This window comes from Notechis scutatus, chromosome 4 (assembly GCF_049901735.1).
Source record: "Notechis scutatus isolate UNSWTSFEM ecotype Mainland chromosome 4, rNotScu1.2, whole genome shotgun sequence".
In the NCBI taxonomy this organism is placed as follows: Eukaryota; Metazoa; Chordata; class Lepidosauria; order Squamata; family Elapidae; genus Notechis; species Notechis scutatus.
In genome coordinates, this window is record NC_142012.1 from 18,004,779 (window position 1) to 18,028,167 (window position 23,389).

General features: G+C 39.6%; 1 protein-coding gene across 1 annotated transcript in view; it reads left to right on the top strand.

Annotated features, from left to right (window-relative positions):
- Nucleotides 1–17,675, top strand: part of GRID2 (glutamate ionotropic receptor delta type subunit 2) — a 1,056,494-nt gene extending 1,038,819 nt beyond the window's left edge. The window contains exons 15-16 of the mRNA XM_087962873.1: nt 8,542–8,782; nt 16,252–17,675. Of these exons, the coding sequence (XP_087818999.1) occupies nt 8,542–8,782; nt 16,252–16,674 (664 nt within the window). The 3' untranslated portion in view covers nt 16,675–17,675. The remainder of the gene's footprint in view (nt 1–8,541; nt 8,783–16,251) is intronic.
- The last annotated feature ends 5,714 nt before the right edge of the window (nt 17,676–23,389 follow it).

Consider the following 23,389-nt stretch of genomic DNA (forward strand, 5'->3'; position numbering starts at 1 on the left):
ACTCCCATTATCTTCAATTGGTTGCTTTTTTAAGAACAGACCATCCAGACGTATATCCAAATATACATCCTGAGGGCAGGACAAGAAGCAATGGGTAGAAACTAATCAAGGAGAGAAGCAACCTGGAACTAAGGAGAGATTTCCTGATAGTTAGAACAATTAATCAGTGGAACAACTTGCCTCCAGAAGTTGTATATAAGTCTAAGTGCTATAGCTATTGCTATTTCCAAGCATTTATGAGTAACAGTAAGATGCAATACAAGTAGGTATGCTTCAATCTCTCTCTGTGTGTCTCTCTCTCAACTCTCTCTAACAGCCTCTCACCTACAATCCAGAATCCCTTGTTCTATGTCAAATGCAGAGTTTCTGTTAAAATTTGCAGAGCAGAACCTAGCCATTTTCTTTAGGAAGGAAATTGACTGACTCACTCACTCTCCATTGGGCTCAATTCCAATCTTTTTCATAGCAACTCTTGTCTTCACCATTGCAGTGACTAATTAGCTTGTGCTTTCTTAATGAAGAGGGGGAAAAAAGTCCTTTCCACATGGTATCACATTATATCCTTGTCATTTTACTAGACCTTGAGTGTTAACATGGCTTCTCATCATTGGCTCTCAGTGAGGAAAAGCGAGCAGGCTGAAATAATGCTCCTTGGTTAACATGGCCTGGTGACAAAGAAGCTGGCATTTAGTCTTGCATGCCATTCCCAATCATCTGTGAAAAGAACTCACGCCCCCGCTCTGAATGTGTCATTAAGTCTCTTTGAGTCTCAGCAAATGGAAGAACTGAATTCTTAGGAAAAGTAAAACTGGCGTGGACTTGTATAGCTGCCTAATTTAAAAAAAACAAAAAACTCTCTGCATTTCTAATAACGCCACCATTTGTTGGAGTACCTTCAAGCCTTAAAGAGTGCACAATGCTTTAAAAGGGGCCAAAAAAATGGCAGGCACTGATTTGACTGCACGATAATCCTAAGCAAAAGCAAGAATGAATCCCTTCCTTTTTTTCTTATTACATTTTTAAATTTTTTAATATAATAAATTTCATCTTCGATTGAACAGTGTGCTGTCCAGGTACAAATATCTTTAGTAAAAGAGTTATCAAACTTTACACCAATATTCATTACATCAGTATCAATTCTGCAATACTAAAATAATAATATTCAACATACTAATCGTAACACTTGCTTCTCTCTCTTAACGTATCTTCTTTATTTCATTCTCCTTTTGTTTCCCTGTTTCTAACTTCCATTTTTGTTATTTTACCCATTGATAAAATAAATCCCATGTTGTATACTCGTGATGGCGAACCTATGGCATGTGTGCCAGAAGTCACATGCAGAACCACTTCTGCTGGCATGCGAGAGGTCGCCCGGAAGAGCCGCACTGCACATGTGTGTGCGCCACCCGACAGCTGATTGTTGGGTATCTGGCATGCATGCACAAAGGCGGAGGTGCGCAGGAGACACGCGCACATGCACAGATGTATGGCGCACAGGGGTCGTGCATGCATGCACAGACACGTGACGCATGTGGGGAGGTCACGCACACATGCACAGGGAGCTTGGGGGCTTGTGCACATTGCCTTCTTGGTGCTGGCATGCAATTTTCGGCATGGGAGCCCAAAAAGGTCAGCCACCACTGTCATATATTATCAATGGTAGGCTGTTGCTGGTTCAGACCAGTTCACCCGTACTGGTAGTTACAATCACTGGTTGGGCCTGCTCACATGCCCAGGCGCTATTCCAACTTATATATTTCATATTTTTGCTAGCGCGCCCCACCCTCCCAACCCAGCTGCTTTCCACACCTCTCCCGATCTACTCACCCTGGCTGCCATGTGCAGGAAATGCCCATGATTTTGCAGACATTCACAAGCGAAAAGGGGTTGTGCATGTGCACGCACTCACATTTTCGGTGAACTGGTTGTTAAAGTATGTTAAAACCCACCTCTATATTATATTCATTTTGCTCTTCCTTCTTAATTGAATCCCTTCTTGAGATCTTAGTCCTTATGGCCATCCAAATCAGCAGTTGCCAACCGGTGGGCCGTGAGAAAATTTTGGTGGGCCACAGAGAAATCTTACCCCCAGGGCATCCCCCCCAAAGCAATTAATCCTGGCTGTGCAGAAACACAAGACTGCGCTATCCACATGGCCCACGGGAACCCTCCCCACCCACTCACTCCTTACCCGGCAAACTTGCCTGCTAAATTGCTATTTTTTCTTTTTCCGACCATCATCTGTTCTGCTGTGCAGGGAGATTTAGATTAGCTAGGAAGCAGGAAGTGGTTGGATTTCTTGCTTTCTAGCTAGTCTTTAGATCTTCGGCTCTGCTTTTAAGCACAGCCGAACCTCCCTTAGGACTGAAGGTTCAGTTATTCAGTGCAGACTCACGGCAAGCAAATTTGAGAGACTGAGCTAGCCGATGGCAGATAGATAGATCACTGAATGATTCTGTGAGCAACTCAATCTGCCTGCCTGCTTTGCCTTATAAAAAAAGGTGCTCTTTTTTATAAAAAAATTCAATATTTACATACATGGTGTATTGTGAGTTAATTTTGTGAGTTTGCTTGCAAGCAAATTTTATGTGACAGACTGAGCTAGCCAATGGCAGATAGATAGATTTCGGAATGAATCTGTGATTCTGTGAGCAACTCAATCTGCCTGTCTGCTTTGCCTGATTTTGGGTAAAAGTTGCTCTTTTTTATAAACAATTCAATATTTATATAAATATTTATAATATTTACATACAAGCCATGCCCAGCCAGTCACATGACCACCAAGCCACACCCACAAATTAGGCCATGCCCACAGAACTGGTTAGTGGTCCCTGGAATTTAAAATTATGAGTTTGGTGGTCCCTGAGGTCCAAAAGGTTGGCGACCCCTGATCCAGATGATGGTGAACAATGACTCTGAGTGGCATCAGGCAGCATGATAAGGTTAAGGGAAGAAGGAAGGATTGCTTCAAGGAAGGAAATTTCATCTCTTTTATAATAAAAACCGCAGACAAGTTAGCGCTGCATATCACAAGAACAGTACTTTCTGGAGGCCAACATGCCTTTTAGTTTTTCTGAAACCATGCACATGAATGGACTACGGTCTGTCTTGCCTCCAAATAGAGCAGCGTAAAAAGTTTTCCACAATGTTATTACACTCTGCTTGGCATCTATATTTTACTGTAATCAATGCATGCATAATGCATATATTTCATCAGTGCAAGATGTTTGCCCTGTGCTTTTACAGCTACTGATATAACTGGTATTTGCATAATAGCTCAATCTTTACCTCTGGGTGACATGGCAGGAGGCCAGTCTCAAACCAAGATAACTGCCGTTCAGGCTTGTAGCCTTATTTCTCTCCCCAATAACTAGAATAAAGTCAGTGTTATAGTTTGAGTAGCCAGTCCGCTGAGTGAGCACCCAGGCAATGGAATTCATAAACCACCAGTCCTTAGAAAGTCTTAGTTTGACCTTATTTCTCAATTTAAGCATCTCAACTTTTGCAGGAGAATACTTCCTGGCTAAAATTCTATCCCTTTTTCTTCTATCTTCACTTTCTTTTGTTCCACCTGGTTCATCTATGCGATTTCTGTTCTTGGTATTCAGCCTTCTTTAAACCCTGGCTAATAAACTTGTGACCAATTCGAATGGCAGCTAATTCACCTCATTCCCTTTGATTCTCATTTTACTCCAACTCTTGTGAATCAAAGCAAGTATTTTGAATGTTTGAGGGCATAATCCCAATATGCCAGAGTGGAGATATGCTCCACAGTTTGAAAAAGCCCTGTTAAAGTGATGCTTCTGAAAACTGAGTATCTGTATATTCTAATTATCATAGCATTATATGCTTTCTTCCTGACAGGAAAGTATTTATTTATTCTTCCTGAACACTGGAGTATGTATGAGCGCTTGTCTGTTTTTGTGGACAGGGTGCCATCTTGTGGGAAATTCACACACTACAAAAAGCGAATTTACTGCCGAATTAATGCTGAGGTCCCTTTTTTAAAAAAAAGGGGGGGGGGCGCTTTCAGGGCGAATATTATCCTCCAAAGTTTTTTTTAATTATCTTCCCATGCAAATCACTTTGAACATTAATGGAGTTTCTTCACCAACTAGACCAGGTGGAAACTCTCACTTCGTTCAAAAACCTCAGCATACAAATTAGTTCCTTTGACTAAACACCTGAATTAAATTGCCAGAACATCCACAATTTTGCAAAGGTCAAATGTGATCTGACTTTTGGCCTCATTAGACAAACCAGTCACTTTGATGCTACAGTAATTTGCCTTGATATATAAGTTCCCTAACTGAAGGATTTAATCATTTCTTTTTTCACATCTCCGCTTCCACTGCCTCGTTACAAAATCTATATCTCTCACTAGTCAGAATTTCTGGTCGCCAGGAAGGAATCTTTCCTACCTGTGATATTCCAATTGGTGTGATGCAGTTAGGGAGAAATTTCAGTCTCAAAAGTGTTACAAAGATCAATCGAGATCTGAACATCAAGAATACCAGAAATAAATCAAGCCCTCTTTAGTGAGGAATCTTTAGTGAGGAATTAGAAGAGATTATTTTTTCCGTTGCTGGATAAATTAAATAAACAGTACAGGGCATGGGTCATGTCATGAAGGTGACAGGCAGTGCTGCCATCACCCTTGACTTCTGAAATACAGACGCAACAGTGTTGAACAAAAGTGCTGAACAAAAGGATTAAGCCAAATTGCCTTTTCTGATCATTTAACGGGTTTGTGTGTCGTGGTGTTTTGTTCTGGTTTTCCGAGAAATTCATCAAGGAGATGAAACGTCAGACCTTGGAAAAGGTGGCTGAACTTCAATTATAAAGGAAATGAGTTGTCTTGGTTCGTTGTATTCAGATTTCAGACCTACAGTAGTTACACGGTAGAATCTGCACTAGTAACCCATCAATGAGCTAGGACTGGATGGAGGGAGTGCAGCTTTTTTAGTCCTGTTAGATTACCCAGAAGCTCTTGAGCGATGAGATTCTTATGGAGCGCTTGGGACTTGCAGGCATTGTAAAATGTCGGCTCTGTTCCTACTCCGAGGGCAGTTCCACTCAATAAGAGATGGCAGGAGTGGGATTCTACCGCATCAGACTGGTTTGGGCGAACCCCTTGCTCTGATGATCAGATGGCTCCAGACCGGTTTGCTGCGACGAGCATGTGGGTCACCCGCACACCGCTGCTCTTTCCTGTGCTTTATTTCCTTTGTTTAGAGCACAGCTGATTCACACAACAGAGTGGTTTGCCGCTTCTCAGCTGTTTGAGTCACAGAGGCTGCAGTATGGGCTTTTTAAAAATGCGGACCATGCACGCGCAATCACAGAGCTGGTTGTTATACAGGTGGAACCCTACTCCTGGTTGAGTCCTTTGCCATTCCTCCCCAATGTTACTTAACAATTATATGAAGCCACTGGACTGGACCATTCATGATTTGGAGTGAAGTATCATCAATATTCAGATCATATCCAGCTAGATACCCAAGTCTCTACCAGGCAGGAGATACAGGAGGTGTCCCGATATAGCCTTGATCAGAGGCTATAAAGCAAGGGTGTCAAACTCACATTGTCATGGCGTCATCAAGTGACATATTGTGACTTTTTTCCTCCTTCACTAAACTGAGCGTGGTCAGCACATGACCCATCTTGCGTGTGGGCCGCAAGTTTGACAGCCCTGCCCTAGATTGAATGGGAACAAAGCATGAGAAAATGATAGTTCATTCAGAAACCCTCTATTTTGTCATGACACTCCTGCTTTGATTCTTAGTGGGGTTGGCACTTGAAGAAGTTCTACTGCAAGGGTCTTCAAACTTGACAAGTTTAAGACTTGTGGACTTCAACTCCCAGAATTCCTAAGCTAACATGAGGAGGAATTCTAGGAGTTGAAGTCCACAAGTCTTAAACTTGCCAAGTTTGAAGACCCTTGTTCTACTGTATGGTGGTGCAGTGGTTAAGTCCGGTATTGCAGGCTGACTCTGCCCACAGCAGGAGTTCGATGCTGACGGGACTCAAGGTTGACTCAGCCTTCTATCCTCCTGTAATCAGTAAAATGAGGACCCAGATTGTTTAGGGGCAATATGCAAATAATGCTAACATTGTAAACCATCCAGAGACTGCTGTAAAATACTATGGGAAAGGAAGTATATAAACCTAAATGGTATTGTTATGAAATTTCTTGGGTGGGCATGGCTTCTATACCACTTGCAAATGAAAACAGTGGTGTGAGGAGCTTTTGCCCAGGTTCATGCAGTCCACAAACCTTTCTTAGAGTTTGGGCAACTATCATTCGCATCCTGTCAGTCCCGTGAGACAAGTCAGGTCAGAAAGCTGACTCCACAAATCCACAAATCTGTCCAAAAGCATATTTTATTGAGGAAGGCAAAAATAACTTTGAAAGCCTGAATTTTCCCCTCATTCCCTCTTACACTACAGAGAATTAGACAGGAGTCATTCAGAGCTTCTTTCTCACACTTGTAGCTTGTTGCCCGGCTTAACAAATGCTTTTGTTTATGTAACCATCTGCTTCCGCTTAGCTGTCCCAACATCATCTCTGTGGCTCTCTACATGTCCTCATTATTTTGACATTGACACTGACAAGAAGCTCTATGTGGGGCTGCCCTTAAAGACCATCTAAAAATTGCAGTTGCTACAAAATTCAGCAGCCCATATGCTGGCAAGCTAGAGACATTTCAGCTTCATTAGAGGCACACTGTGAAAGGTGCATTGATTGCCAATAGATTTTTTTGTATGCAATCCAGGGAGCTAGTTTTAATCTATATAGCCTTTTAATGACTGAGACATAAGTTACCATACCACCTGTCTGATTAGAGCATCCTTCCCAGAGTCCCTGGGAATTTAGTGGCAAATAAATTTAATAAACTATCATCCCAGGGTGGAGGTTGGAAAATACTTCGGCTTCTTTCTCTCAGGGAGATTAGGAGGCTGAAAAATCCACTTATCCTTTTCAAAAAAAAGATTGCTTCCAAAATCTGAATAATTGCTGTGCTGTTGACCTTCTGCTGTTTTTTGACATTCTGAAAGCTGCTAAAACTTTGCACATGGACCATGAATCGACCACCAAACTAAATTCAGGCTTGACACAGACCAGGTTGCTTTTAACCCTGTCTTATTTATGTTATTGTAGTTACTATATCCTAAGTTTACTGCATCATAATTTAATCTTTAGTCTTCTTTTTATCATTTGGGACCTGTTTTCATTTGCTATTTAAATGTATTATTGTTAAAGTATTTAAAATGTGTGGACTATAAAGCTTATAAGTACATATAAGTGTGAAATAATATTTGCTTACCATTCAGAACAAGTGAGTGTTGACTAAAGCGAAGACTTTAAACAGAAGTACGTTAGAGTGCATTGCAGTTCAATTGATTTAAATAAGACACATTTTAAGCAGGTGTTTAAAATCAATAGAGTACAAAGCGTGCCTTTGTTTGGACTTATTGCAACAGCAACTGTCTGTATTCTGATGTTCCGATGCGAGTGAGAGCACATGACATGACTGGAGGAAATGCATTTATCTTGTACCCCAGAATATTGCATAGTTATTAGAGAAGTATTTATCAACCCTGATAATTTTAAGATGTATGAACTTCTACTCCCAGAATTCTGGGAGTTGAAACCTACATATCTTAAAATTGACAAGGTTGAGAAACATTGAGTTAGAGCAAGCAAGCCCTCCTTCTCACTGGCCATGTAAAGTAAAGCAAACTATAAGATCAGATCAGCTGTATCCATTATGCAGTTGACAAAATGTATATCACTATGCAATCAAACTGGGATGGGCTTTGAAACAAGTGATACAGTGACTTCCTATCTCACTTCTAAAACTTTTTGAGCTGCTTTCTCCCTCTGTGTGTGAGTATTGAAATGATTTATATCCTCATAACTATATGGGGTACAGTCACACATGAGGCGTGATGATGCAGTGATTAGAATGTAGTGTTGCAGGCCAACTCTGCCCACAGCCAGGAGTTCGATCCTGACCAGCTCAGGTTGACTCAGCTTTCAAGGTTGGTAAAATGAGGGCCCAGATTGGGAGCAATATGCTGACATTGTAAATTAAACCCCATTCATTTCAAGGTGCTTGACTGAACCTGGACACGACCCATAGTATCAATGCTAAGACTATTTAAGCATCAGCAACTTCAATGAAACGTTGGCACTAAATACTGTGCGCGTTGTATAAACTTTATATTTTAATAGTTTAAACCTAATTCTCACTTCTAATTTAGAATTGGAATGCGAAGTGCTTCTTGAATCATTCCACAGTTTGGACACATATCTGGGGATTTATAATGCTCATCATGATAGTTATCATTGATGCAGTCATCTAATGATGTCAGTATGACTATACTCAAGGGGCCTGGATTATAGCTGATGCAACATGGTTGTCGGCATCAGAATGTTTTCACATGGATGAGATCTTTTGGTGTCCGGGACCATACAGCTGTATAAATGTTCTATGGCTCTTGAAGACATTCATGACTCTGTGATTTCTCTCCAAGGATTCTAGAACTTCAGCAGAACGGACACATGGATCTACTGAAGCATAAGTGGTGGTCAAAGAATTCCCAGTGTGATCTGCATTCTTCTGTGGACCCCAAATATAAAGGAGGAGCCTTGGACATAAAAAGTTTTGCAGGTGTTTTTTGCATACTGGCAGCTGGGATTGTTCTCTCCTGCTTAATTGCCATGTTGGAAACATGGTGGAATAAAAGAAAAAGCTCACAGGTTCCTTCAAAAGAGGTATGAGACCCTTCCATTTCATCATAGCACTAGAGGTGAGAAGGAAAATGCATCTTCTGATATGTTTTAATGGCATTTTAATCACCAATTTTGAACCATTTGTCTGAAAAAAAACATCAAGGAAGAAATAATATAATGTCGTACTTATGAATACTTGTCCTAATTAATTTCCTTGGGATTTACTAGCGCATATCTTGTTCACGAGCATTTAGTGAATAATAATTGGCTTTCATATTATTTATAAAGTATTAGCAATTAAGTATTTTATTACTAATCTGGATAAGATCTATCTTCTACCAACATACGATGCAGCCTGATCCTACATTCAAAAGGAAATCCTGCTAATTCCACAGGGCTTACATCTAAGACTACATCCTTTATTGGCTTAACTGAATTTTATCTTTAGGTGATTAAAGCAGGATCAAATGTTAATCAGTTTTGACTTCTGGTAAGATTTTGCTTCCCTGTTTCATAAGATGTGAACAAAAAAAGAAGGCCTGCAACCGATGGTTTATTAAACTGTACGTTGTTATATACATTTCCTTTAAAATCAGCTGCATTCGGAGGTTTTCTGCTCTTTCCTTTTTTGATGACCTGCAACTGATCACCCAAAAGTTAAATTTAATGATCTGGCTAACTGATCAAATGGCAGAGAATTATTAGAATTACTTCAATCAGTTGCTGCTTCTGTCCATCGTTTCTGTGATGTTTGAATGCAAAATTATGCCTTAAATTGTTCTATGAAATTTTTTCAGAGTGTTAAGCATTTTTCAGAACTACTCAGGTAAAGTCATGTTCAGATTGGTGGGAACACAATTTTCTTTAGCTTTAATCACTAGATTTCTAATTTTTTGCAAGTGTTGATGACTATACATCTGTGGAGATACTCAGCCATCCAGGTCATGATTGTCCCAAAGGTGCTTTTTTCAAGAGGCAGCTTTCTTCATAGAAAGTCCAGTTGTCCCTTGAAAAAAAGCTCATTTGGGGTGTTGAAGACTATGCAATCTTTTAGCCAGATGCACATTTAAGAAAATTTATCAGTTTTGAGCAAAGGATTGTGTGCTTAAACAAACATCCTCCTCTTGGGACAGCAGATCTCCAATGCCCTTCCTGCAAACAACTTTAAATTTCTCCTGTTTCCAAATAAGGTTTTAATAAAGAAGGAAAATTGGTTAAAAAAAGGCTCACTTAAAGCATCTACAGGTAGACCTCAACTTACGACCACAATTGAGCCCAAAATTTCTGTTGCTAAGTGAAACATTTGTTAAGTGGGCTTTGCCCCATTTTATTACTTTTCTTGCCACAGTTGTTAAGTGAATCCCCGCAGTTGGTCAATTAGTCACACGGTTGTTAAGTGAAACTGGTTTCCCTGTTGACTTTGCTTGTCAGAAAGTCGCAAAAGGGGATCTTGTGACCCTGGGACAATGCAACCATCATAAATATGAGTCACTTGCCAAGCAACTGAATTTTGATCACGTGAGCATGGGGAGGCTGAAATGGTTTGTAAGTGTGAAAAATGGTCTTAACTCACTTTTTTCTGTGAAGTTGTAACTTTGAATGGTCACTAAATGAACTGTTGTAAGTCGAGGACTACCTGTACTATAGAGGAATAGCTAGGCAATTGCTTGAGTTTGTGGGCTTCATTGTCTAGTTTTAAAATAAACAATCACCAGCCAAAGCGTCCAAGAGAAAACAATGGTAATTTTATTTACTACTTTGCAAAGTGGGTGCCCCATCCACACACAGATACAGTGAACACACCCCTAAATCATCAATATGTTCCTCTTATATCCCCTGTTGCCGTTACAAATTTATCTCCCACCTTTTCCTCATTGGCTTAGTACTTATGCTGTCACAACTTATCCCAAGCATCTAAAGTGAATACATTATCTCCACCCCAATTACATCTCCCGTTACTCTAATTCTATCACCCTCTTCCCTTATTTACAAATTACCTTTTATGGTCCTAATTCCTAGGGGTTGTCTCTAAAGCAGGGGTGTCAATCTCAATTTCATTGAGGGCTGCACCTTGGGGGGGGGGGGACAGGTGTGGCCAGGGTGAGTGTGGCTAGTTTGACATCACTCATGTTGACGCCTGTGGTGGCCCGAGTCCTCTGCCACAGCAAAAGCAGGCTCCCGAGCTCCATTTTCGGCTGTGATGGCCTCTTGCAACCCTGCAAACCTCTGCCAGAGAAAACAGAGCTCAGGAGGGACACACAAGCCCTTCCAAGCTCCATTTTCACTGGCAGAGGTACTGTGGACCAGTCCTTCACTGATTCCAGGGTGGACCCATGGGCCAGATCCATCCCCCGGGCCTTGAGTTTGACACCTGTGCTCTAAAATAACTATCATATGATCAAATTCTGCTTGAGACTGGTTTCTAGCCTAGCAGAGGCCTTCCTACGTACAATTGTCAGGCTTCAGCCTAGCTCATGAGATTATAAATAAATACAATGTGGTTTCTTCACAGGCTAGCATGTCTTCTTACAGTTCTGTAAAACCAGTAGGTTCTGTTTCCCACAAGTTTAATCCATGTGCCTCATTCTGTAACTCCTTACCAGCACTTCAAGCAGCAAGTCAGTGTGAGCTTAATCAACACAGCTGCCCTCTCTTACTTGACTTCATTTTCTTAATGTGAACTAAGAGATACTTCACATGTTAAATGTATGTATGTAGATCTCAGCTGTGCATAACATAGACAAGGTAGTGACTATGGTTAGCAGACAGATTATTTCTGAAAGGTTACTATAGCTCTCTGTTGAACCTACCTTAGGTGGCAAATCCAGATCTACTAAGCCCTGCTTAGCCTGCTAAAAGAAGCTAAATGAGTGTGTGTAGACCATACAACCAGAGTCTCCAGATGTCAAGCTCTTTCAAAGACATCCTATATATTTCACTGTAAAAACCAAAAGGTTGTTGCAAAAATATAGCAATAGCACTCAATTTATATACCGCTTCATAGTGCTTTACAGCCCTCTCTAAATGGTTTACAGAGTCAGCTTATTGTCCCCAGCAATCTGGGTCCTCATTTTACCAACCTCGGAAGGATAGAAGGCTGAGTCAACCTTGAGCCTGGTGAGAATCAAACTGCTGGCAGTTGGCAGTCAGCAGAATTAACCTGAAATACTGCATTCTAACCACTGCACTACCACGGCTCATATACATCCTTGACTTATTCACTGAGGGGCTATTCAAAGTTATAATGGCACTGAAAAAAGTGACTTATGACCATTTTTTTCACAGTTATGACCTTTGTAGCACCCCCTAGGATCAAGGGATCAAAATTCAGGCAACTGGTTCATACTTATGACCATTGCTGTGTGTCCCAGGGTCACGTTTTGCAACCTTTTGATAAGGGAAGTCAATGGGGAAGCCAGATTCATTTAACAACCGGGTTACTAAGTTATCAATGGCAGTGATTCACTTAACAACTATTGCAAGGAAGTTCGTAAAATGGAGCAAAATTCACTTAACAAATAGTTTAACAATGGAAATTTTGGGCTCAATTGTGGTCGTAAGTCGAGGACCTGTATATAGCTATACATAGCATGCTTAATGGCAGGAGCTCCCCCTTCAGACCTTAGAATTAAATGTACAGCAGACTTCTGAGCAGGATATATGGTCAGAAAGACAGGACAAAGTTTGCAAGATTATCCCTTTTCTCTACTTAGGTTGAGCTCACACGTCCTTGAATAAAAGTAAATTTTCACTGGGTTTGCAAAGTTCCAGCCATCTCTTCCTTTCAAGAGAATGGGACATATTTATAAAATTTATCATCCTCAAAATGTCAAATATAAATTATGGCTTAATTTTCACAGCCCTGAATTGTTTATTTTTAAATTCCTTTTCTGGCCTACTTATAGAGGGATATCTCTGGATTTTGTTTAAATCATTCTCTTTAGGCAGGCTTGCAATTCATCAGAGTAATGCACTTCTAAATCAGAGTCTGCACTTCTAAATCAGAGTTCTGACAAAAGGAAAACGTGACTGTATCAGAAAGCCAAGGGATCAATTTATGAGATTACTGTTTAGAAGAAACTTATACAAATGTTATCCTTGTGATTTACAGCCTTAAGAAATAGGTGGGGTGAGAGGAGTGGGGGAACCATTTAGCTACTGCAAATACTGGCAATTTAAAATGTGGGTGAAATCTCATGAAGTAGTATCTTGGAACATCCTATCATAATTTGTTTGGCTTGCAACCAAGTGTCCCCATGTACTTTACATTGCATCAATTTATCCCAAGCCCACTGGACTTCACAGTTGCACCCTTTTCATTCTAAGGAAACAAATAAATGCCTTAAAGTTATAAAACTAGCAGTGAAGTCGTGAACCAAAGTATCCCATGCAGTCATGTATGCTTGTGTCATAACAATAGCTCTGACAGAAGTGAGACCTGTCCCGTTAATCTCAAAGGAATGTAAACTCTGAAGCCCAGGTGATAATTTAAATGTCCGTAATGGCTGAATATTTCACTGTTGACCAAGGCACATTTGAAAGAAGAGGAGCAATCATTTTGTGGAGCTATGCACAAGCCAACCTGTGAGTGGTCTCTCCTTTTGATGCCTTAAGTGGGTGGACTACGGGTCAAGGGATGGTATTTGGCAATAGCCACTTTTAAAAGCCGCCCGTTCATTTTCTTATAAACAATGGGGATTATGTTCATCAGTAGAATTAATCTTAAAAGACCACATAGGGATGTCATGGAGGATGGTTATTTAAGGTAAAATAGATGTTACTGCAAAGATAAAATTAAGAGTTGGTCTTACTCTAACTCAGAGGTCTCCAAACTTGGCAACTTTAAGACTTGTGGACTTCAATTCCCTGGGAGTTCAACTCCCTTAAAGTTGCCAAGTTTGGGGCCCCCTGTTCTAACTGAACCCAATGATAGTGCTTTAATCACCAAAACAGTTCACATATTACATTTATCATAAGAGTAGAAGTTCATATTATCTTTGAATGCATTCCTATCATTGTGGATGAATTGCTTTGCTATTGATAGATATCCAGAAACCTAGTTGGTAAATCCCTCTGTGTAATAGCAAAATGTGTGCTTAAATACTTGGGCCAAAAGAGCAGATCTCAAACCTCAAATGATCTTTAAATATAGTAGTCCTCAACTTATGAACAATTGCTTTACAACCGTTTGAAGTTACGAGGAACTCATCCCCCAAAAGCTACTTATGATCTGTTTTTGAGGTTATGATGTTAGCACTCCCCAGAGTCACAGTGATTGCACTTTGGGCATTTAGCAAGTAGCTCACCTTTATGGCCATTTGTGGTGTCCTCTGATTTGCGACATTTTTTGCCAGTTTCCAATGTTTACTTCCTGTTTCTGGCAAAAAATGCTCATTGGGGAACAATGATTTGCTTAATGGCCGTGGCATTCACTGAATGACCACCATCAAAAAATGGTGGAAATTAGGATCTGGTCTTGATTTATGATTGCAACAATATGTCTATAATTCCAGGCTCAGTTATGATTGTAAATCAAGGACTGTCTCAAACAAGATAGATATTGTAGCCATCTCTCTATCCATATCTGCCAAGTGGCTTTTAGGCAGTGAAAAAAGTGATATAACACAAGTGTGCATATATGCAGTGTAAATTAGCAGTTAATATACTTGGCTGCCCCACTAGACTTTATTTCATACATCCACTGTATCAAATAAAGCTTAATTAATACATATTAATTCCTATAGAATTATCTAGTTTCCTTAAAGTTGTTTGAGGACATGGTAAAAAATGGAAATGGCAATGCAATCCATGAAAATAATAGATAGTGAGAAAGAAAGGGTATTTTCTGCATGTGGGTGGGTGGGTGTGTATACGGACAAATATACACACACATAAACATACACATGTAATTACAACATATAAATCACATGCAATGCAATATAATTTATTTATTTTTCCCCGTTAGTTGGCATAGCTTAGGTTAATATACTCATTTATACTGAATTTTGACAAGGAGGCTTTGAAAATAAGGAGCAAGCAAGCCATGTACAGAGTTTGGTGAATTTAAAAACTAAGGCAGTATTAAGACATTTCTTCAAATAGATGGCAGAAATGGCTAAAGTTTTTTACCAGAACACTCGATATTAGATCTTTCTCCTCCAGTATATATATTGTATAATAATATTGTAAGCTGTAAGCAAGTTAGGTGTAAATAAATAAATAGAATGTTTCAAAAATTCTATATTTAACATTATATATAGAAATATTGTTTGAAAAAAAATAACATGTTACAGTTACAACAGGAGTGAACCTTAATTTCAAAATGCATTATTCGTATAATAAAAATACTATTTAGGGCTAAAAATGTGTTTTCATTCAGCAAGAGAGCTTCCAGTTTTCATATAGCATTATTATAAATGCCATTAATTTCAAATGCACATATCAGCCAAGTCTGAATTGCCTTCAAAATAAAGCACTCAAAATTAGCAGTCAAACAATTGGCATATTTTTTCCGATCAATATAGGAAATTTATGTGTAGCCCTTAAAATCCACACATGCAATCCATAACACTTTCTGAAAAATAAGTGACTTTAGCTTATCAGCTGTTCTTCAAGAAGGGTTCTATAATCCACTTTTACTTTGAAATATTATGTTTATTTTCTTTTTATTTAAGAAAATGTATATGGCCACCCAACTCACTGCAGTTGTTAAGTTAGTAACATGGTTGTTAAGAGGACCTGGCTTCTCCATTGACTTTGCTTGTCAGAAAGTCACAAAAGGGGATCATTTGACTCCAGGATACATAAATACATGACAATTGCTAAGTGTTCAAATTTTGGTCATGTGACAACAGGGATGCTGCAAAGGCCTTAAAGAGTGGAAAATGGTCATAAGTGACTTTTTTCTGTTGTAACTTCGAACAGCTACTAAATAAACGGTTGTAAGTCACCCATTGTAACTATTCCCTCTCTCCTTGCTCCCTTCTTGCAAAGCCAGAAAGATTGCTCTAGATCAGAGGTCTCCAAACTTGGCAACTTTAAGACTTGTGGACTTCAACTCTCAGAATTCTGTTGCCAAGTTTGGGGACCCCTGCTCTAGATAGTTGGTCTAGTCAATGTCCTGCCAGTAGTCTGGATTACATTCTGATTCATTTTTGAATGTGGTGGCACAGTGGTTAGAATCCAGTACTGCAGGCTATTTCTGCTGACTGCCAGCTGACTGCAGTTCGGCAGTTCGAGTCTCACCAGGCTCAAGGTTGACTCAGGCTTTCATCCTTCCAAGGTGGGTAAAATGAAGACCCAGATTGTTGGAGGCCATAGGCTGACTCTGTAAAACCACTTAGAGAGGGGTGTAAAGCACTATAAAGCGGTCTAACTGCTACTGCTATTGCCTTATTCTAGCTCAACTTCTTTCCCCCTTCGTCATGAAAGACCTTTTGTTTTTGGTTTGGAAAATGAAGGCCTCGAAGGGTATCTTATTCATTTTCTCCCTTTTGCTTTGCTCCTTCCAGGATGACAAAGAAATTGATCTAGAGCATCTCCACAGACGCGTGAACAGCCTCTGCACAGACGATGAAAGTCCCCATAAACAGTTTTCCACTTCATCCATTGACTTGACTCCACTGGACATTGACACTTTGCCCACGCGTCAAGCCCTGGAGCAAATCAGTGACTTCAGGAACACTCACATCACTACCACAACTTTCATACCAGAGCAGATCCAGACTCTTCGTCGCACACTTTCAGCTAAAGCTGCTTCTGGATTCTCTTTCGGCAATGTGCCTGAACACCGGACTGGCCCGTTTAGGCACAGGGCTCCAAATGGGGGCTTTTTCAGAAGTCCTATCAAAACAATGTCTACGATTCCATATCAACCCACTCCAACTTTAGGGCTAAACCTCGGTAACGATCCAGACCGAGGCACGTCTATATAAAGACTTCAGACATTGCTTTGTCACTGTTTCTTCATAGGACTCCCTTTGCAAGGAGCGGCTGTGATATTGTGGAACTAACTTGGATGTAACTTTTTTTAAAAGAAACCTGGAGTATTAGTAACAACTCATTATCCTTCCTCTTGCCCTCCTCTTTTTCATTTTTCTCTCTTCTACTACGTTAGGCTGTGATATTTCAGCCCCGTTTCTTTAGGGTAGCCGCACTGGCTAAATTAAAGTGGTTCTGGAGTAAGTCTTTTCTAGAACGTCTTAACGTTGTAACAGTGGTGGCATGCTACCGGTTTGGACCGGTTCACCTAAACCTGTAGTTTAAAAAAAAGGCTCCGATGATCAGCTGAGGCGAGGAAAAAAGTATCCACACAATCAGTTGAGATAAGAAAGAAGTGCAGGATCAGCCCTCCCACACGCCCCTGCACTTTTCTCTTTTTTATCCTCTCAGATGATTGGCACTGCAGGTCTCAGCTGGTGTGGGGCAAGCTGCGTGCTGGCATTAGGCAAAGCATGCCCACCAAACTGGTGGTCAAACAATTTGAATCCCACCACTGCATTGTAACCATCAGGCTGGTGAGACTACTCTGAATAAATGCAACCTGGGCTACCATAGGACGACTGCCTGCCACCCTTCTAAAACTCTATTAGTAGTCATTCAGCTGTGCAGGTCTTCAATTATGATTCCAATAGGCTGTTTCTGAGCACACCAGGATGTAAGTGTAACAACAGTTTGCCAATCTGTAAAGCAGCTGTGTCTTTTTTGAGGCATTGTGTAGCAACTTTAAAATCCCAGAAAAAAAATAATAATAACAAGTGTTTAAATGTTCATACAGGTGCTATGCTTGTATTCCCACATGTTCCAAAGCATCGTTTGAAAATGAACCTGAAGGTGTACACGGCATTATGTCATATATCACTTGAAATATAGGAACTAAATATGAAGTCTGTATCAAAAATTACAATGTTGTTTCACTGAAATACCTTTGATGTGTGTGTGTATATCTATGTGTATGTATGTATGTATGTATGTATGTATGTATGTATGTATGTATGTATATGTATGTGTGTGTATATATATATATATATATATATATATGCATACATACATATATATGCAGTATATACACACACACACACACACACACACACACACACACACACATATATATATATATATATATATATATATATATATATATATATATATATATATATATATATATATATATATTGCAATAATGTCTGTTCTTTGACATCCATTTCATGCTTCTCTAATATGGTGTGTCCTTTTTAACTGTGGACCAAAGGCCAACCTTACAGTTTTTGTAGGGAAAACGAAAACGAGAGAAATGGTAAAGAGAAAGAAGAGACCATTTAACATGAGAATGCAATTTTGTAGAATTTTCACAAAGCCATTGCTATGCCAGTAAAGACTACAGTTAAATATCCTTTTTGCACTGCAACAGTGCATATGATCTTTCTGGAATTGTACAGAGTTTAAAAGGTTTTTTTTTCTTATGTACAGAGAACTGTATCATATGGCAGAATCTTCTATTAAATAAATTAGTCTCTCATACATACATATATATATATACCTATCTATATATATATACATGCTTTTGTTTTTTGTGAGTGGGCGTGTGTGGGAGGGTATATATGTATATACATGTGCACACACACGCACACACACACATATATATCTATAAAATGGCAGCCAGTGCTATTGCAATTTGTCTAATAAAGCTTTAGTAAAAACAAGTGTATTCTGGAAAGATGTACAGGGCAAAGAGTCTTTTTTTTTTTTTCAAAGCAAATATGGGGTGCTTTAATGCTATTCTGATTTACATTGTTAAATTGAACGTATTTTATACTGTTCCTTTTTAACTAGATCATCCAGGGCAATTTAACATGCGTACCTAGATGTGCAAGTCACTAATTTAGATTTATTTATTTTTGTTGCAATCGCTATTCAACAGTGTTTAAGATTATGGTTAATCATGCTTTTACATTAAATTGGAAAATTGGAAAGCACTCATAAGGTTAAAAACACAAGTGTATATCCACAGGGATGCCTGATTTTCAGGTCTCAGGAGCATGAAAAACTGGTTGTGAAAGTTGAATAACCCTTATTGTAATCAATACTGTCAATATTTGGAAAAGAGATGAGAGTTTACAGAAAGAAGGCTGTTGGGAATGACTGGTGTGGCCTTAAATTACAGTCCTATAGTGCTCCAAGAAAGAGAGAAGGGGGAGAGAAAAAAAATAAGCTTTTGTTTAAATCTTTATTACATATTCAATTATCGATGTATTTTTGATGTGAGTTCCAATTGTATAGAATGAGAAGCTGATGACAGCAACAACAACAACAAAAAACAGCACCCGGTGACATTTTTGAAGCTAACACTCTACTTGTTCAGAACTGTAAAAATGAGCTTCAGTTGTAATCCTTATAAACTAAACTGCGGTTAAGTAGAAAGCAAGCCAAGTTATTACGTGTTTTTGTTTGTTTTAATTTGATATGATATTTACGTTAATCTAACTCAGATATGTGGATAGGACTTGATTTTAAGAACCAGCTTAGGTGATCTGCTGTAGGAAAAAAATCAAAGTATATTCTTCAAATCTATTCTATTTTGATGCCTAATTCTGTTCTGGGAGAACATCTTGTAATGTCATTGTTTTTTGTATGAAATCTGCATAATATTGTCTACTGTGTAAGGCAGAACAATTTTCTTATCATGAGAAAAAGACCATTCTGTTTCCAGGGTACAAGTGTTTAAAAGCATGCACAACTTGTTTCCCCTTGTAACATTCATGAGCATCTACACAACTGATTTATAAAAGAAAAGAAAAAAAGAACAAAAAAAGGGAAAAAATTCTTTACAAGCTATAGGGGTATACCAGATGTTGCGGCGGTTTTAGTGATAATCCAATTATTTTCATGTGTTGTCTATTATACACAAACACATTTTGGAGGCCTCGGTTGCAAGTGGCAGAGCTTTCTGTGTATAATTTGTCTAAATAATTTGTCTAATAAAATGGTTTTTTAAACTTGCCTCTCTGCCTATTTCAACGGTCATGTGAGTAGACAAGCAAGTAAGTAAGTATGAATTCAAAGCATTTGTTGACTTGGGGGCCATAACTGCATTCTAACTGCAGAATCATTGCTCAGGTTTCTCATTTCTAGGAAAGGCCTCATAAGCAGAGGTGATATTCAGCAGGTTCTGACCAGTTGTAGAGAACCAGTACTGGAAATTTTGAGTAGTTCAGAGAACTGGCAAATACCATCTCTGACTGGCCCTGCCGCCATCTATTCTCTGCCTCCCAAATCCCAGCTGATTGGCTGGGTCTTCTTTTGTTGCCCTGCCCAGGAGAACGGAGCTGGAAAGCAGGTTAGTGGGGTGGCGAGGGAATGGGATTTTGCAGTATCCTTCCCCCAGGAGTGAAGAAGGAATGGGGATTTTGCAGTATCCTTCCCCTGCCACGCGACACCCACCAAGCCATGCCCACCGAACCGGTAGTTACAAAATTTGAATCCCACCACTGCTCATATCTTTAGCTTAATTTGATTAATATTTATATCATATTTTTCAAAGTCAATGTCCTCTTCTCTCAACTGGTTAGATCAGGGGGTCCCTAACCCACAGGCCGTAGCTCTGTACCGGGATGCGGCCTGTTTGGAACCAGGTCGCACAAGCGGAGGGGTGCGAGTGCATGAGTATGCTCAGCCCCACTTGTGTGAATGGTGGATGCACATACTTTGTGTATGAATATCTGTTTGTGCAAGTGAGAGTTGCACACATTCCTGCTGCTCACACAAATGGCACTGCACACACGGAAACATCTCTCTTGTACACCCTGCCGCTGCCAGATGCAAAGCCGGAATGATTGCAGTTCGCTGGGTTAGATCTTAGAGCAAAATATGTGGTAAAACAGCTCTGAGAACTACTGATTTGAAGCCTCTGGCATTCATTGAAGTCACTGGAATAGAGAAATAAATCAAATTTACACTGAAATTTCCCAAAACTAGGTGGGCTTTACCAGGAAACTCCCCCAAACAAAATGTCCATCAAGCACCATACAGTAATGCTTCACTGTATTTAACAATATTTAATGGGCTTCTTCCCAGACGTTAATTGTCCTGACCAAAGCAGCTGACCAAAGACATTCCTATAATTTTAAATTATCAGGTGGGTTGCACTTCCAAACTTAATCAGAAAAGAATGATCAGCCTGACAGTGGGCCCAAAAAGTCAAGATGACAGAAATGACCACGTAATCAAATGCACATTTTTACATGTGATAAACATGTAGCTTCATTTTTGCCATTTTTTAACCTCATTTGGAGATGCCTCTTTATCAATAGTTACTCCTAAAGCCCAATACTTAATTAATCTGTTAATTCCCATTGAGCCATGGTCAGCTTGTATCGACTGCACGAACAAATGTCTGCTATTTTGATCTTAAAGAATAATTTAGCCAGGTTTTTAAGAGGAGATTGGATAGTCACTTATATGAAATGGTATAGGATCTCCTGCTTGAGCAAGGGGCTGGACTAGAAGACCTCCAAGGTCCCTTCAAGCTCTATTCTGACTCTGAGGTCATTCCAGTAACCGGTTTAATCCACAGGAATTTGTTCATGGATAACTCCATAGTTTTAGTGGTAGGACTGAACTATTTTCACCAAAAGGATCAGAGGAGAATCTGTTCAAGACTATAAACACTGGAGAAAATTGCTGGCATGGACTTGTAAATATAGAGAAAAAATAAAATGAAATGAAATAATAAAATAGAATAATGAAATAAAATAATAAATCTAAGACTTCACTTCTATGGTTCCAAAAAGCATGTTCTGGATATAATACATTTAGTCAATGCATATATGGAACATGCTTTGGAGATATGGAAGAGGCTAGACAATCAAACGTTAAGAAGTTTTGAAATTATAGCACTATACTGCAAACACACTTCCAAATTAGTATCCTATAAAACAAAATCTTCCTATTGGCTTCAATAGATGAAAATCCCCTAACTACTTTCAGTAGGACAATGCTTCTTAAAAGAAAACACTCAGGAAAAAAAAGTGGAAATATCACTCTGTGATTTAATATTCCATTATTCCCGAATAATCTATCATAAATCATATATGCAGTAAATGCCAAAAATAGAAGTCATTATTGTCAGTGGCTTGAACAAAAACTGGCAAATTCCCACATTTAAAAACCATTAGCATTCAATGTGGATGAAAGATTGCAATCTCTGCACAGATAAGTTAGAAGTTAAATGTCATACTTTGGTAGCACCTCTTGTATATATCATGGAAGCATTTTATGGTTACATTGAGCAATGCACTTTTGCAGATCAAATTTACAGGGAGTGCCACTATCATTTATTGTATGTTTAATTAAGATAGCAGTGGTTATCTCTGTTGGACTGAATCAACCAGACAGCTATTATGGGAGACAAGCACTCCTCCATTAATTGGCCACTATGCTATGTAATCAGCAACTTGAACTGCACCTGGAAGCCAACTGGCAACTATTGTGACTCATGGGGTAAAAGTGTTACATGGCATACTGAGTGATACCCATTAGTGTCCATGTCATGACATTCTGGGCCAGCTGAAAATTCTGGATGGTCACCAGGGACAGCCCCATGTAAAGTTCATTGCAATAGTTGAGCCACAATATGACCAGAGCCTGAATGTCAGCCAAAAGGTCCCTCGATCTTGGAAAGAGTGCAACTGGTGCACCAGATGAACCTTGGCAAAGACCTTCTGAACAGAGGTGGTATTCAGCAGGTTCTGACCAGCTCTGGAGAACCCATAGTGGAAATTTTGAGTTATTTGGAAAACTGGCAAATACCACTTCTGACTAGCCCTGCCCCCATCTATTCTCTGCCTTCCGAGTTCCAGCTGATCGGCTGGGTCTTCTTGTGTTTCCCTACACAGGAGAACGAAGCTGAAAAGCAGGTTAGTGGGGTGGGGAGGGAATGGGATTTTGCAGTAACTTTCTCCCCAGAATGGGGAGGGAATGGAGATTTTGCAGTATCCTTCCCCTGCCACACCCATCAAGCCACACTCATCAAGCCAAGCCAAGCCAAGCCAAGAAGCCACGCCCACCAAGCCACATCCACAGAACCGGTAGAAAAAAAATTGAATCCCACCACTGCAGAGCTGCTACCTACTAATCAGGGATTGTGTGCCCAGGAAGACCCCAGATTCTATACTACTGTTAAATGGGGATGCACTACCCCATCCAAGTTGAACTTATATTTTACCAACAAATAAATAAAGGGAGATCTATTTCAAGCTATTTAGCCATACCCTTTCTGGGATTCAAACCTGGGCTGGCTGATGAGAGCTAAATAGCTTAAAATAGATCTATACTAGTCTCCCTTTATTTCTTTGCCGATAAAATATAAATTCAACACACAAAAAATAGTTTGTCACGAAAGCGACCGCCTGTGAAGGCCCCTGGATTGGGGCTGAAAGGCGAAAGCAGAAGCAGTATGCTCCTGCTATAATTGGGTAGACCCATAATTGGGTAGACCAGGTTGCCTTAATAGACTGGTCTCACTGGGGGGGGGGAAACACTTAATTTACCCCATCCAAAGTTATTGGATAGGTTGGATAAAGCACATGATTAAGGGAAAAATATATATCCCTACTTTAGAAATATTCAAATCATAACTGAATAAGAGGCAAA